Genomic DNA, 16,722 nt, shown 5'->3' on the forward strand with positions numbered 1-16,722 from the left:
ATTCAGCAAGTGGTGGCCACTCCCTAGGCCTCAATCGTCTTGTCTGTAAACAGGGCTGCACACGAGGTGGCCTCGAAGGATCCCCCACTTTGCCCCCCAACCCCGACATTCTGGACGTCCTGCCCAAGCTATGAGTGTGACGTGTGAGCTCTGCCTCAGAGCCACCAGTAGGACGAACAGGGGGGTGGGCGGAGACGAAACCCCTTCGACCAGGGGTTGGCCTCACCAGACTGCCCCCCGCCCCCCGCCTCTCGCCCCTGTCCCCTCCAGTCCATCCTCTGGGGGTGCCGGTGGCACTAACACAGACCTGACCGTGTCACCTCTGCTCAAAGCCTCCAGGGCCCCTGGGGCACTCCTCACTCATCTCCGACGGAGCCCCCTGGGCCAGGGCGGGAACTGCCACCCAAGAGCCAGCTGCGGCTCTCAGGTCTGCCTCAGCTGCCACCGCTCCCGGTCACCTCCCTCCCAGCTCCTCCTCTGCTCCCGAGGCGCCTGACCCCTGCAGTCTGGGCCTCCGGACGGGACCACCCCAGACGCGCCCTACGCCGTGCACCTCTCTCCTTGGCGTTTGCACCCCCCATGCCGTGCGTACCCCCTTCTCCACTAGACCCCAACCAACGCAACCCCAGCAGGCACCGCCAAACCCTCTTCTGGGTCCGCACTGTCCCCCCCGCCCACCGTGACACACCTGCGTCCCCCTGTACTGAGGCCCTGCTGCCAGGGAGGCGGCCGGCACGGGGTGGGGGGGGCGGGAGGGGAGGAGCCCGCGTGGGAACTGGGCCTGGAGAGCAGCGGCGCCGTCCTGGTCGGTAGAGGGAAGCCCCAGGGGAGAACTCTTAGGATCTGTCCAGGGAAGAAGGCGGCGCCTGCTCTCTAAACACCCCGAAACCCACCCAGAAGGAGACGTGCAGACGTGCAGCTCCGGTGAAGGCCCGGCCGGCCGAGGCTCCCGGGGCCGCAGGGGCCGCGGAGGAGGAAGCCCCGGCCACGCCCTCAGAAGCGCCAGGCCTCACGCGGGAGGAAGCAGGCTCGGGGCTGCGCGGGCTCGCTCGGCCAGAAGCAGGCCGCCCAGGCCCGGCCGACCACCTCTGAGCCCTCGCAGGGGCCGGAGCTGGAGCGGCTGGACGGCCTCAGGGGACCGGCAGGCACCGAGGACTCGGGAGGGAGAACCCGAGGCCTGGTGCTGCCGCGGAGTTCTCGCGCGCCGGGGACCAGCTCCCCGCCCTCCCGGCCTCCGTCTCCCTACCTGTGAAACGCAGGGTGTGGACAGGACGCGCCCCACGCTGGCCCTCCAGCGGGGCCAGGCCAGGCCCCCAAGGGAAAGGGGGCGCCGCGGGGTCAGCCTAGCGGAGGACTGACAACCAAACGGCATCACGGGCCAGAGACCTCGGGCTCTGGGCGCCCCCTAGTGGGCGGTCCCGGCTCACCCGGTGCCGGCCCTTAACCGTAACCCCTGACACCCCGCATCCAGAACCTGGGCAAAGCAGGAGTCACGGGGCCTGCGTTCTGACCCCAAATTCGCCGGCTGCTGAGCCCAGCCCCAGGGTGCTGGGCCAGCTGTGTGACCCTAGGCAAGTCAGTGTGCCTCTCTAGGCCTCAGTTTTCCCAGCTGTTAGACAAGGCAGAGACAGATCAAGGGATGTCAGGTCCCTTCGAGGACCCCAGAGCAGGGGTGTTCCAGCCAGAAGCTGGGGGTGGGGCAGCTCACCGATATCTTGGTGAAGACAGACAGCAGCAGCGACAGGACAGACAGGTACATGCGTATCCGTTGGCCTCCATAGCGCTTCTGGATGTATTCAGGCATGGTGACAATCTGGCGGGGGCACGGGGGCAGGGGTTAAGCGTGCTGCGAGACCACAGCCCATGTTCAGGACCGGGAGCTTCTCACACTCCCAACGCCAGGCCTGGAATTCCAGGCTAAGCGCTCTGATCACATCCTGAGGGGCTCAGGCCTGGGTGTGGCAGGCTGAGACAGGAGGAATGGATTCGGGGGACTGTGCCTGGGGGCACAGGGATGAGTTTGGAGGCTGTGGTGACAAATCCAGTGAGCTTCGGCTGGTTGGGGAAGCCGGCTGTGCCCGACTGAGACAACCAGGAAAGGGGATCCCCTGGACTTGGTGACAGCCCAGCTGGGGCTGAAGGAGTGGTGGAGTCAAGGACAGTGTCCCCTGGGTGTGCCACCCAGGTGTGCAGCCCAGGTGTCTCACCCAGGTGTGTAGCCCAGTGCACAGCCCAGGTGTGCAGCCTGTGTGCTCGGGTAGATGCATCATCCCCCAGATGCAACACGCAGGTACAGCAGAAACCAACAGACGAGGCCCATGGGCTGAGGTCCGAGGGGACCTGCCTTCGTGGGCTGATGGGAATGTTAGTTGGACTAACAACAAACCCAGAACTGAGAGTTGTGGGTTCACTCACCTTGTGAGTGAAGCCAGGGGTCCTGCCCATCACCACCACCCACTCCAACCAAGACCCGGACGCAGGCGGGGCTGTCCTGAGGCCCCAGGAGCAGACTCACCTCCGAAGAGATGTAGATGGGCACGAACACCCACGCCAGGGCCAGCAGCACGTACGTGGCCTGAGGGGGACAGAGGCAGAGTAAGGACAGCAGACACCAGGGGTCTGGAGGCCTGAGTTGCCAGGAGAACCTGGGGCGGCCCCGCCCCCGCAGCCCTATAAACAGACAGCCAGGCAAAGGCTCACGGCTTCCCGCGGCTCTTCAGCATTCTGAAGACCCAGCTTCCCCAGGAGCGCCGCCTGCCTGGACGCTGGCCACGCCGGTTGCTGGGAGCTGCCCCTCTGGCCACAGAGGGGTAGGCTCTGATGCAGCCCCATCCAGCATCTCTCAAGGTTGCTGTGCTTCCTCCCACGGCCCCACACAGCCTGGGCCCGCCTTCCAGGAGCTCACATGCCACTCGAAGCCTGCCACCGCCAGGCCTCCAGCTGCACCCGAACCCGCCAGTCCGATGAAGAGGCCCGAGCCCTCGCTGCTGGCAAAGAGGGAGGCTCCCATCTGGAGGAGAGAGAGGAAAAGGATCTAGCAAGAGGCCCACCCCGACTCCGAGCCCCACCCTTGCCACGTTTTCCAGCACCCCAGCTTGGGGACCCCCTGTCAGTCTCAGCCTGCCCCATCACTGCCTGCTTGGGCTGGCCTGGGGGGTGACGTTGGGTGAGGAGGACACACAGTGACCGCAGGGATGCAGATGAGGGCTGACCTAGAGATCAGATGCGGCCCCACTGGAAGGAGGGGCGGGAGGAGACAGGGTGTACTCACCGGCCCCCACGTCATGTCCCGGCCCGCCAGGAAGTAGCCGCTCACTGTGTTCCTGCTGGCCCGGCACGAGGACTGCAAGGACAGAAGTGGAAACTGGAGCCCTCGCGTGGCTCGTGCCGCTGCTGCGGAAACAGTCCGCTGGCTCCCCAAAGACTTAGACACACAGATTATCCCGGGACCCAGCAAATCCACTCCCAGGATACAGAGAAATGGAAACAGGAGCCCTCGCGTGGCTCGTGCCGCTGCTGCGGAAACAGTCCGCTGGCTCCCCAAAGACTTAGACACACAGATTATCCCGGGACCCAGAAAATCCACTCCCAGGATACAGAGAACTGGAAACAGGTGCTCGAGCAAAACCTGTACTCGAATGTTCACAGCGGTGTTATTCACAACGCCAAAGGGTGGAAACAGCCCCAGTGCTCATCAGCTGATGGCGTTAGGAGTAGACAGGAGGAGGCCCTCCCCTCCGTGCAGGGTCCTGGGGTTCACTGCGCAAGTCCCTGTCCCCTGAAGCCCCGGGGTTCACCTGTAAACGGGGCTGGCCTTTGGCCCGGGGCTGTGGGAGAGTTAGGGTGATGTGCACAGTGCCTGCATAGAAGGGGCCCCGCTGCTGCCTGTGATGACCAAAATCGCTTCTCTCCTATCAAAGGCGGGAGAAACTGGCTTATGAACTAGGCTAGGCTGGTGGACACGGAGTTGTCAAAACAGAGACCCCCAGGTCCTGCGCGCCCCTCCCCGCCTCTGGATTCTGGCCCAGCTGGTTTGGTGCAGCCGAGAACCCCTGTGATTCTATCGTTCAGGGCGATGTTCGCCCAGTGAGTCCATCTGACATCGGAGGCGAGGCCAGGAAGACGGCGTGCTGTGCCCGGGCCCCCAGCGTGTCAGCCGCATAGAAGGCCCCAAGCCTCGCACTCGGCCTGCCCTTAGAGAGACTTCCTATTCCTCACTTTAGAGACTGAGAAGCTGCTGCCAGAGAGGGAAAGGGGCTCGGTCAAGGCTCCGACAAATCTCCCCCGGGGCTGGGAGGAGGACCCCGCGGGCACCAGGCCTCCAGGGAGAGGATGCAATGCCTAGGGACGTGCCGGCCGGTTCCCGCACCCCACTGCCCACCCCAGCTGGTACCACCACCGTCCTCTCACCCATATGCCCACGGCCACGTTCAGGGCAAAATACACGGTTATGATGGTGATGTCGACCACGCTCAGCTGCGGCCCGGGGGCGTGGGGGCCGCTGGTAGAGTTGTCCGCAGCCATCCTGCAGCAGGGCCAGCTCGAGCGGGAGGGACTGAGGCCAGGCCAGGGCAGAAAGGGCTTCCCGGCAGGAAATAAATTGATGATTAAACCGAGCCGACGGTGCCACCTCCTGCCCACGGTGTGGCCGCGTGCAGGGAAGCTGCTTCAAAGTGCAGCTACATCTCCTCCACCCCCAGTGGGGATCGAGGGAGTGGGGAGCGCTCGGGGGAGGCTCGGGAAAAGTAAAGGGAGCCTAGTGGATCCAGAGGCAACCAGAATCGTCCCAGAAAGGGGTCGTTACTGAATGGGTGGCTGAACCTGTATGTAATTCGGATAAGAAGCACGGAGGGTTGGGGACAGATGCCCCACTTCTGGGGACACTACCATGATGGCAGCCACATCCTTCTGCACCCAGCAGGCCGTGAGTGGACCGAGAGGGTCCTGGGATAGAGACTTGCGTCACATGGTTCACTTCCAGCCATGGCAGTCCTGGTCCTAGAACACCCTTCGCTGGACAATAAAGGCCTGTCACCAAATTTCCTGCTCCCTTTTCTAGACCAGTGATCAGGCCAAACCGTCCCATCCTGACCATCCCCTTGGGTCCCCAGGGTCTCCCAGGACCACAGATACTGGGTCCTAGTATCCAGCAAGCGTCTGCCAGGGGCTGAGAGCCACCCTGCTTAGCTCTTCTGCACACTGTCCCCTTTTGCGCTCAGAGTAGGTGGTACGGGTCACAGTCAAGGGACGAAGGCAGGAGGCTGGCCACCTGTCCCTGCACGACCACTTGAGGGCCAGAGCTGGGCTTCAGCTCCACATCTGACCCCAGATGCTCCCTGTTGGTGGCAATGATGTCTCTGGTTCCACTGGGTCCTTCCTGCTCAGATTGCTCACTAATTAAATCAGTGTGTACAGCCGGGTGGGTCTCCGTGTGTGACATTTGGAGTTTAACCAGGACACGCAACCCCTCCAGAAGTGTTAATGAGTGAACGGCTGCCACTGGGAACACACTGGCCTGCAAAACCAACTGTGCCTGTTACTCGGTAACCGAGGCAGAGGGTTTAAAGATTAATCCCCTCACATGCGGGACTAGACGGGGAAGAAAAAGTAAGTCACTGCTTACCGTAAAGTCAGGCAGGCTCAGACCGCCCCTCCCCAACTACCCTCACCTTCAACAAACTAGCCTCTCAGGTGGTTTTACTTCCCAAGCCATTGCTAGAAATGTATCGTGAATCAAAAGATCACTTTGGGGCTTCCCTGGTGGCACAATGGTTGAGAGTCCGCCTGCCGATGCAGGGGACACGGGTTTGTGCCCCGGTCTGGGAGGATCCCACATGCCGCGGAGCGGCTGGGCCCGTGAGCCATGGCCGCTGAGCCTGTGCTCCACAACGGGAGAGGCCACAACAGTGAGAGGCCTGCGTACCGCTAAAAAAAAAAAAAAGAAAAAAAAAGAAAAAGATCACTTTGTACTGGTCAGAGGGCACAACGGGATAACGTCCAGATTTATGAAACTGGTCTCCTAAAGATGCAGTAGCTGAAAGAACAGTATTTGGTCCCCGCTCCGCAGCCTGGGTCTCGGAAGGAAACAAACCCCTTAGAGACAACACTGCCACCCACTCCACCTTCTGATCAAAAGGCCTGGGTAAAGGAGGCCAAGAAGAGCTGATGGATGGGGACAGCGAGAGGGCGGCAGTGGAGGAAATGAAGGAAGCCTTTATGTCCTGTTTACAAACACCACTTCTGACACCAAATGTGTGTGGGTTTTCTCCACTCCGACCAATTCTCCATCCCTCTGGACACCAACTGGGTGTCCTGTGACTCAACTCAATTCTGACATTATCTGCGAGTTAGCGCAGACCCCACAGGCTAAGGGCTCAGTCCGGCAAAACTGCTCCCACTTCAGATGCCAGGTGTAAGTCCTGGGCCTCCCGTACTTCTGCTGAGCGTCTGTAAATTGGGAGCTCCCATACCCCTTCTTCAGGTTTGATAATTTGCTAGGATGGCTCACAGAACTCAGGGAAACACTCGATTACTTATGATTATTATAAAGGATATTTCTACAGGATTCAGATGAAGAGGTCCATTGAGTGAAGTCCAGAAGAGTCCTAGCACCAGTGTGTTCACCAACCTGGGACAGTGTGTTCCCTTCATCGTGTGGGGTTTTTATGGAGGTGTTATCACCTAGGCATGATGGATTAGATCACTGACACTAATAATTAGCTCAAGACTGAAAGTTTCAATCCTCTCATCATGCCTTGGTCTTTCTGGTGTCCAGCCCCATCCTGAAGCTCTCTAGGGGCCACTGGACTGTATACTTTAAAATAGTTTAAGTGGTGAATTTTATGTTATGTGCATTTTACCTTGAGGATAAAATAAATAGGCTTCTGGAATTTAAAAGGCTTTAGAGGTCTTGGCCTCCTGCAGAGATGTACTGAACCAAGGTAGGACCCTGCACCTATTAAGATTTTCTTCAAATAAACAGCAATACAAGAACAGTAGGGGACTCTAATGCCTCACTCTAACAATGCATAGATCATCCAGACAGAGAAGCATAAGGATACGGTGATTTGAACAACACTACAAACCAATAGACCTAACAGACATATGCAGAACATTCTATCTAATGACAGCAGAATACATATTCTCAAGTGCATATGGAACATTTTCTAGAATAGACTATATGTTGGGCCACAAAAGAGGTCATAGCAAATTCAAGAAGAATGAAATCATACCAAGTATCTTCTCTGACCACAGAGGTGTGAAACTAGAAACCAATAACAAGAAGAAAACTGGAAAATTCACAAATACATGGAAATTAAGCAACACCCTCCTGAACAACCAATGGATCAAAGAAGAAATTATAGGGGAAATAAAAAAGTTTCTTGAGATGGATAAAAATAGAAACACAACATACCAAAATCTATAGGTTGCAGCAAAAGCAGTTCCAAGAGGGAATTATATAGCAATAAATGCCTCAATTAAGAAGCAAGAAAGATCCCCCCCAAATAACCTAACACTATGACTCAAGGAACTAGGAGAAAAACAAATGGAGCCCAAAGTTAGCAGAAGGAAGGGAATAACAAAGACTAGAGTAGAAATAAATGAAATAGAGAACAGGAAAACAATAAAAAAGATTAACCAAACTAAGAGCTGGTTCTTTAAAAAAATTTAAAAATTGACGAAACTTTAGTTAGATTAACCCAGGAAAAAAGAGAGGACACATATCAACAAAATTTTAAATGAAAAAGGAGACATCACAACCGATACAACAGGAATACAAAGGATGACAAGAGGCTACTATGAACAACTATATGCCAACCAACTGAACAACCTACAATAAATGGAAAAATTCTTAGAAACATACGAACTACCAAGATTGAATCAGGAAGAGATAGAAAGTCTGAACAGACCAATTACTGGTAATGAGATTGAGTCAGTAATCATAAATTTCCAAATGAAGAAAAGCCCAGGACCAGATGGCTTCACTGGTGAATTCTGCCAAACATTAGAGAATTAATGCCAATCCTTCTCAAAATCTTCCCAAAAACATCAAAGAGGAGCTTGAACACTCTCAAGATCATATGACAAGGCTAGCATTACCCTGATGCCAAAGCCAGAAAAGGACACTACAAGTAAAGAACCAATATCCCTGATGAATTTAGATGCAAAAACTCTCAATAAAATACTAGCAAACCAAACTCAGCAGCACATTAAAAGGATCATTCACCATGATTAGGTGAGATTTATACTGGGATGCAAGGATAGTTCAACATATGGAAATCAATGTCATAAATCACATTAATAGAAAGAATGAAAAAAAATCATATGATCCCTCAATAGAGGCAGAATAAGCATTTGACAAAATTCAATATCCATTCATGATAAAAACTCTTAACAAATTAGGTATAGAAGGAAGTTCCTCAACATAATAAAGGCCATGTATGAAAAGCCCACAGCTAACATCATACTCAGTGGTGAAAGGCTGAAAACTTTTCCTCCAAGATCAGGAACGAGACTAGAGTGTTCCCTCTCCCCACTCCTATCCAACACAGCACTGGAAGTCCTTGCCAGGGCAGTCAGACAAGAAACAGAAACAACAGGTCTCAGAATTGGAAAGGAAGAAGTAAAACTGTCTCTATCTGAAGATGACATTATATGTATAAAAAATCCTGAAGACTCCACCAAAACAAAACAAAACAAAAACAAACAAAAAAAACCTGTTAAATCTAGTCAACAAATTCAGTAAAGTTGCAGAATACAAAATTAACATGCAAAAGTCAGTAGCATTACTAGACACTAACAACAAATTACCTGAAAAGGAAATAAGGAAAATGATCCCATTTACAATAGTTTCAAAACCAATAAAATACTTGGGGATAAACTTAACCAAGGAGATGAAAGATCTCTACTCTAAAAACAGTAAGACACTGATGAAATTGAAGAAGATGCAAATAAATGGAAAGGTATCTTGTGTTCACAGATTGGAAGAATTAATATTGTTAAAATGTCAATACTGCTAAAAGCCATCTACAGAGTCAATGCAATTCCTATCAAGATTCCAATAGTGTTTTTTAGAGAAGTAGAAAAAAACAATCCTAAAATTTACATGGAAACACAAAAGACCCCAAATAGCCAAATCCTGAGAAAGAAGAACAAAGCCGGAGGTATCACACGTCCTGATTTTAAGCTATATTATAAAACTGTAGTAATCAAAACAGTCTGGTTCTGGCATAAAAACAGACAAATAGACCCATGGAACAGAACTGAGAGCCCAGAAACAAACCCAAGCATGTACAGTCAACTAATATTTGACAAGGGATCCGAGAATACTCAATGAGAAAAGACAGTCTCTCTAATAAATGGTGCTGGGAGAATTGGAAATTCACATGTAAAAGAATGAAACTAGACCCCTATCTTACACCACTTACAAAAATTAACTTGAAATGAATTAAAGACTTAAATGTAAGACCTGAAACTATGAAAAACTCTTAGAAGTAAAATAGTAAAAAAAGCTCCTTGACATGGGTCTTGGCAATGATCTTTTGGATATGACACCTAAAGCACAAGCAATAAAATAAAAAAACAAGTGGAACTATATCAAACTAAAAGATTTCTGCATATCAAAGGAAAAAATCAACAAACTGAAAAGACAACCTACAGAATGAGAAAATATTTGCAAACCTGTATCTGATAAGGGGTTAATATCCAAAAAATAAATAAATAAATAAAGAACTCATACAACTCAATAGCAAAATAAATAAATAAATAAATAAAATTTAAAAATCTGATTTAAAAATGGGCAAAAGGCCTGAATAGACATTTTTCAAAAAATGATATATGAATGGCCAACAGGTACATGAAAAGATGCTCAACATCACTAGTTGTTAGGGAAATGCAAATCAAAACAACAATGAGATATCACAAAATGAAAATTTCAAAACATTGCTGAAAGGAATTAAAGACCTAAATAAAATGGAAACACACCCCATGTTCATGGACTGGAAGATTTAATATTGTTAAAATGGCAATACTCCAAGTATTTCATTCTTTTGGATGTTATATTCTTTGGGGGGGCAATCCTTGATATACATCATACATTTATTAGTGAATATCCCTCTGAAATCAGCTACAATATTAAAAAAAAATGATTGCACTATTTGGTCAAGCAGAACCAGGAACTTTCATTAAAAAAAAGTACAGGACTTCCCTGGCAGCACAATGGTTAAGAATCTGCCTGCCAATGCAGGGGACACAGGTTCATTCCCTGGTCCGGGAAGATCCCACAGGCTGCGGAGCAACTAAGCCCATGTGCCACAACTACTGAGCCTGTGCTCTACAGCCCGCGAGTCACAACTACTGAAGCCCGCGCACCTAGAGCCCATGCTCCGCAAGAGAAGCCACTGCAATGAGAAGCCCGCACCACGACGAAGAGTAGCTCTTGCTCACCGCAACTAGAGAAAAGCCCGTGTGCAGCAACGAAGACCCAACGCAGCCAAAAAGAAAATATAAATTTATTTTTTAAAAGTACAAATCTGTTAAAAATTTCAATTAGTATACACATATATATAACATACTAGTTATGTTACATGCTACAAACCAAGGTGAATCCAATGGAATGGAAAAAAACATACATTTTCTTTTTGAAAAATATTTATTTATTTGGCTGCACCGGGTCTCAGCTGCAGCATGCGGGCTCTTAGTTGCGGCATGCAGGATCTAGGTCCCTGACCAGGGATGGAACTCGGGCCCCCTGCATTGGGAGCACAGAGTCTTAATCACTGGACCACCACGGAAGTCCCTCAAAGTATTTTCTAATTCACCTTCTGATTTCTTCTTTTATCCCACTGGTTTTAAAAAACTGTTTTCTAATTTCCATGCATTTGTGAATTTTCCTGATTTCTTTCTGTTACTGATTTCTATGTCATTACATTGTGGTCAGAGAAGACACTTCGTATGATTTCAATCATTTTAAATTTATTGAGAACTTATTTTGTGGTTTATCATGTGGTCTATCCTGGAGAATGTTCTATGTGCACTTGAGAAGAATGTGTATTTTGCTCTTGTTGGGTGTATTTTGCTTTTGTTCTGTACATGTCCATTAAGTCGAATTGGTTTATACTCTTGTTCAAATCCTCTGTTTCCCTATTGTTCATTTATCTAGTTCTATCCATTATCTTCAGGGAGCGCTTAAGTCTCCAACTATTATTATTGAATTGCCTATTGTCCCTTCAATTCTGTCAGTTTTCCTTCACATTTATTGGGGGGCTCTGTCGTCAGGTGCATATATATTCATAATTTTTATATTATAAATATATATAATGAACTTAATGAACTCTTTTATAATCATATAATGTCCTTCCCTGTCTCTTGCAGGAATTTTTGTGTTAAAGTCTACTTTTTCTGCTATTTGTATAGCCACCCCAATTCTCTTTTGGTTACTCTTGTTTTTTAAAATATTTATTTTTCCTTATTTTTTTGGCTGCGTTGGGTCCTAGTTGTGGCACGTGGGATCTTTCGTTACAGCGCACAGGTTCTTCTTTGCAGCGCGCGGGCTTCTCTCTAGTTGTGGCGCACGGGCTCCAGAGCACGCAGGTTCCCTAGTTGAGGTGCACAGGCTCAGTAGTTGTGGCAGGCAGACTTAGTTGCCCTGTGGCATGCAGGATCTTAGTTCCCTGACCAGGGACAGAACCTGCATCCCTTGCATTGGAAGGCGGATTCTTTACCACTGGACCACCAGGGAAGTCCCTCTTTTGGTTACTCTTTGTATCAAATATCTTTCCATCTTTCCACTTTCAACCTTATTTGTGTCTCTGGACACAATTATTTTGCACACAGCATAGAGTTGGATCATTTTTTTTAATTTTTAATTTTTTTAACATTGTGTAAGTTTTGTTTGTTTGGCCACACTGCATGGCTTGTGGGATTTTAGTCCCCTGACCAGGGATTGAACCTGGGCCCTAGCAGTGAAAGCACCGAGTCCTAACCACTGGATCCCCAGAGAACTCCCAGTTGGATCTTTTTTTTTTTTTTTTTGCGGTACGCGGGCCTCTCACTGTTGTGGCCTCTCCCGTTGAAGAGCACAGGCTCCAACGTGCAGGCTCAGTGGCCATGGCTCATGGGCCTAGCCGCTCCGCGGCATGTGGGATCTTCCCGGACCGGGGCACGAACCCGTGTCCCCTGCATTGGCAGGCGGACTCCCAACCACTGCGCCACCAGGGAAGCCCCTGGATCATTTTTTAAAAATCCATCCTGCCAATGTCTGCCTTTTGATTGGAAAGTTCTATTCATTGTCATTAATGTAATTACTGATAAGGAAACACTTCTGCCGGTTTGCTATTTGTTTTCTACATGTCGTATCTTTTTTAGTCCTCAATTCCTCCACTACTCCCTTTTTGGTGTTGCATAGATATTTTCTAGTCTACCATTTTGGTCCCCTTCTTTCTTTTACTATGTATTTTTTACTTATTTTCTTAGTGGTTGCCCTGGGGATTACAATCAATATCCTAATACGATGGTTAGTTTTACTCGTCAGCTTGGCTAGGCTATGGTACCCAGTTTTTTGTCAAACCAGCCTAGGTTTTTTTTTTTTTTAAAGACTTTATTTTTTTAGAGCAGTTTTAAGTTCACAGCAATACTGAGCAGTAGGTACAGAGATTTCCCACATGGCCCCAGCCCCCAACATGCACAATTTCTCCATTATCAGCAACCCCACCAGAGTGGTACATTTGTCACAATTGGTGAACATACATGGACACATCACCACCACCCGAAGTCCACAGTTTACATCAGGGTTTACTCTTGGTGTTGTACATTCTGTGGGTTTAGACATATGTATAATGACATATATCCAGCATTATAGTATCATAGAGTATTTTTCACTGCCACAAAAATCTTCTGTGCTCTCTCTAGTCCTCCCTCCATCCCCCCACCAACCCCTGGCAACCACTGATCTTTTAGTCTCCATAAAGATTGTCATATAGTTGGCGTCGTATAGTATTATAGCTTTTTTCAGATTGTCTAATAAGATTCATTTTAGTTTCCGCCACATCGTTTCATGGATAACTCATTTCTTTTTGCTGCTCGAATAATATTCCACTGTCTGGAAGTACCACAGTTTATTTATCCACTCACTTACTGAAGGACATTTTGATTGCGTCCAAATTTTGGCAATTATGAATAAAACTGCTATAAAATTCCATGTGCAGGTTTTTATGTGGACGTGTTTTTGACTACTTTGGGTAAATACCAAGGAGCATGATTGCTGGATAACATGGTGAAAGTGTGTTTAGTTTCCTGCCAAAGTGGTTATTTTGCATTCCCACTAGCAATGACGGAGTTCCTGTTGCTCCACGGCCTTGTCAGCATTTGGTGTTGTCAGTGTTCCAGATTTTGGTCATTCTAATAAGTGTGTAGTGTATCTCATTGTTTTAATTTTTAGTTCCTTGAAGACATATAATAGAGAGCATCTTTTCATATGCTTATTTGCCATCTGTATATTTTCTTTGGTGGTGTCTGTAAGGTCTTCAGCCCAATTTTTAATCGGGCTATTGTTTTCTTATTATTGAGATTTAACTGTTCTTTTTACCAGTCTTTTATCAGTTAAGTGTTTTCCAAAGATTTTTCTGCCTGTGGCATGTCTTTTACTCTCTTAACAGTGCATTTCACAGAGCAAAAGTTTTTAATTTTAGTTAATTCCAGTTTATCAATTATTCCTTTCATGGACCATCCCTTTGGTGTCATATCTAAAAAGTCACTGCCATATCAAGGTCATCTAGGTTTTCTTCTAGGAGTTTTTATGTTTTTGACTTTTACACTTACGTCTACATTCATTTTTTTTTCCATGTAAATATCCAGCTATTCAAGTACGACTTGTTGAAAAGATGATTTTTGGTCCACTATGTTGCCTTTGCTCCTTTGTCAAAGACTGGTTGACTATATATATGTGGGTCTATTTCTGGGTGCTCTGTTCAATCGGTCTATACGCTTTAGTTTTGGAGTTGTCTTGAAGTGGGGTAGTGTGAATACTCCAACCTTGCTCTTCTCCTTCAATACTGTATTGGTGATCCTGAGGCTTTTCTCTCTCCATGTAAACTTTAGGATCAGTTTGTCAAAATCCACAAAATAACTTGGTGGGATTTTGATTCGGATTCCATTGACTCTTTTTATTTATTTACTTTTGGTTGCACTGGGTCTTTGTTGCTGCATACAGGCTTTCTCTAGTTGTGGTGAGCGGGGGCTACTCTTCGTTGTGGTGCGTGGGCTTCTCATGGCGGTGGCTTCTCTCTGTTGCAGAGCATGGGCTCTAGGTGCATGGGCTTCAGTAGTTGTAGCTCGTGGGCTCTAGAGCACAGGCTCAGTAAGTGTGGCGCATGGGCTTAGTTGCTCTGTGGCATGTGGGATCTTCCTAGACCAGGGCTCGAACCCGTATCCCCTGTACTGGCAGTTGGATTCTTAACCACCGCACCACCAGGGAAGTCCCTGGGATTGTACTCAATCTTTAGATCAAGTTCGAAAGAACATCTTGACAATTAGTCTTCCTCTCCATGAACATGGACTATCTCTCATTTAGTTCTTTGATTTTTCATCAGTTTTGCAGTTTTCCTTATATAGATCTTATACATATTTTGTTAAATTTATACCTAAGTATGTCATATTTGTGGTGCTAAAGTATATGGCATTGTACCTTTATTTTCAAATTCCACTTATTCATTGCTGGTATATAGAAAACCAATTGACTTTGTATCCTGCAATCTAACTATAATCACTTATTAGTTCCGAGTTGGGGTGGAGGCATTGTTACTCTTTCAGATTTTCTACATTGATGATCATATTATCTGAGAACAAAGCAGTTTTATTTCTTCCTTCCCAATTGTGTACCTTTTAAATCTTTCTCTTATTGCATTAGCTTGGCTGTCCAGTACAATGTTGAAAAAGAGTGATGAGAGGAGACATCCTTGCCTTATTTCTGATCTTAGTGGGAAAGCTTCTCGTTTCTCACCACTAAGTATGATGTTCACTGTAGTTTGTTTGAAGATATTCTTTAACAAGATGAGGAGATGCCCCTCTCTACTCCTATGTCACTCAGTTTTTATCATGAATGGATGTTGGATTTTGTCAGATGATTTTTCTGCATCAATTGATATAATCATGTAATTTTTCTTTTTTTAGTCTGTTGATGTGATGGATTACACGAGTTGATTTTCAAATGTTGAGACAGCCTTGCATATCTGGGATAAACCCACTTGGTTATGCATAATTCTTTTTATACACTGTTGGAATTGTTCTGCTAATATTTTGTTGAGGATCTCTGCACCTATGTTCTTGAGATACTGGACTTTGCTTCATCTTTCTTACAATGTCTCTGTTTTTTGTAGTAGGGTAATGCTGGCCTCAGCATGAGTTAGGCACTGTTCCTTCTTCAACTGGAGGAGGAGGAGCTTGCAACAGTGGGGGAGGTGACGTAACAATGGCTACCAGCCTCTTTGCACTTCTGTGATCAGAAGCCGACATCAGCTATCAGAGCACAGATTCCTGCTATCTGGAGGACGGGGCCTTTTTGCCTATCCTGGCTCCCACAAGCTGGTGCAGACTACTCCAGAAGCATGTGCAGAGCTGCCTGCCACAGGGGTGGGAGTGGGGGCCGGGTATCTCCAACTGTACTAAGAGCTGGTTTTGACCAAAATTAGCTATAATCTACTGTGCAACACTTCCCCTGGAAATTGCAAACCTTCAATAGACTCCAGAATTCCAAAATCATCAGATGTATTTGCCACTGCAACTGTCTAGGTGGAGAGACAGATTCCTGGTGCTTCCTACTCCACCATCTTCCTCAAATCCTCTCTGTCTGGTTCATTTTTATTATTTCTCTCTCCTTATTGATGTTCTCCATTTGGTGAGACATAATCCCCATGATTTCCTTTAGCTCTCGAGCATGTTTGAAAGAGTTGACTTAAAGTCTCTGTCTAGTAGGTCTAAAGTCTGGGCTTCCTCAAGGAAGATGCCGTGTATGGGCCCAACCTTCCTGTTTCTCTACATGCCTCGGAATTTTTTCTTGTTGTTGAAAACTGGTATTTTAAATATTATAATGTGAAAGTCTGGAAATCAGATTCTTCTCCCTCCACAGGGTTTGTCTGCATAGTGGCTTTTCAAAACTGATTTTGTGAAGTCTGTATTCTTTGTTGTTCGTGGCAACTGAAATCTCTGGACAGTCAGCTAGTGAGTCATCACACACTTCCGTAAAACCCTGAAACCAAACAAACAAAAAAAAGAGAGAGAGAGAGAGAGAACAACTCTCCCAGTCTGTAGATGGGCTGTGTGTCCTGGGGCATGCCTTCAACCCTGCCTTGGCCCTCACTTCTTGCTTACACAGAACCTCAGGGCAGCCACACGTGCAAGCTTAAAGGCTTTCTCAGGTCTTTTCTGAGCATGCACTCAGAAAGCAAAGGTTTAAGGTCTTTTGGAAGAAAAAGTAATCTTAATTCTTTCCTGCATGAATTGGAGGGGACTGCCATTACATGACCTTAGTGGCATAACTCATGGGACCCCAGTGTCTCCCAGCCTGATAAACTCTAAGGTAGAGTTCTGAACTCTGACAGACAATACTAGGTGCTTGACACTGACAAGGGTCACATCGCTTGCCCTCTGTAACCCCCTCCCCGCCAGCATCTCATTTTCCAGAGCATGCAGTGCTGCATTTTGTTTAAACAAGGAGCAGAACAAAGA

At 47.8% G+C, this 16,722-nt stretch overlaps 2 protein-coding genes across 9 annotated transcripts in view; both read right to left on the minus strand.

Annotated features, from left to right (window-relative positions):
• The window catches only part of SLC5A10 (solute carrier family 5 member 10), a 54,863-nt gene extending 50,339 nt beyond the window's left edge, over nt 1-4,524 (minus strand). For 3 of the 4 annotated variants that reach the window (XM_060289899.1, XM_060289900.1, XM_030861251.2), the window contains exons 1-5: nt 4,411-4,524; nt 3,272-3,343; nt 2,906-3,010; nt 2,516-2,575; nt 1,709-1,813 (exon numbers count right to left, since the gene is read on the minus strand). In XM_060289899.1, coding sequence (XP_060145882.1) covers nt 1,709-1,813; nt 2,516-2,575; nt 2,906-3,010; nt 3,272-3,343; nt 4,411-4,524 — 456 coding nt within the window. Of the gene's footprint in view, nt 1-1,246; nt 1,382-1,708; nt 1,814-2,515; nt 2,576-2,905; nt 3,011-3,271; nt 3,344-4,410 lie in introns of those variants that run through there. The other variant, XM_030861250.2, reaches the window with a different exon arrangement.
• Nucleotides 4,525-12,596: 8,072 nt separating this feature from the next.
• Nucleotides 12,597-16,722, minus strand: part of PRPSAP2 (phosphoribosyl pyrophosphate synthetase associated protein 2) — a 43,570-nt gene continuing 39,444 nt past the window's right edge. For all 5 annotated transcript variants that reach the window (XM_060290171.1, XM_030861244.2, XM_060290172.1 and 2 more), the window contains one exon: nt 12,597-16,243. The gene's annotated coding sequence lies outside the window, so the exon portion shown is untranslated. The remainder of the gene's footprint in view (nt 16,244-16,722) is intronic.

The sequence above is a fragment of the Globicephala melas genome, chromosome 20, assembly GCF_963455315.2.
Source record: "Globicephala melas chromosome 20, mGloMel1.2, whole genome shotgun sequence".
Classification (NCBI taxonomy): Eukaryota; Metazoa; Chordata; class Mammalia; order Artiodactyla; family Delphinidae; genus Globicephala; species Globicephala melas.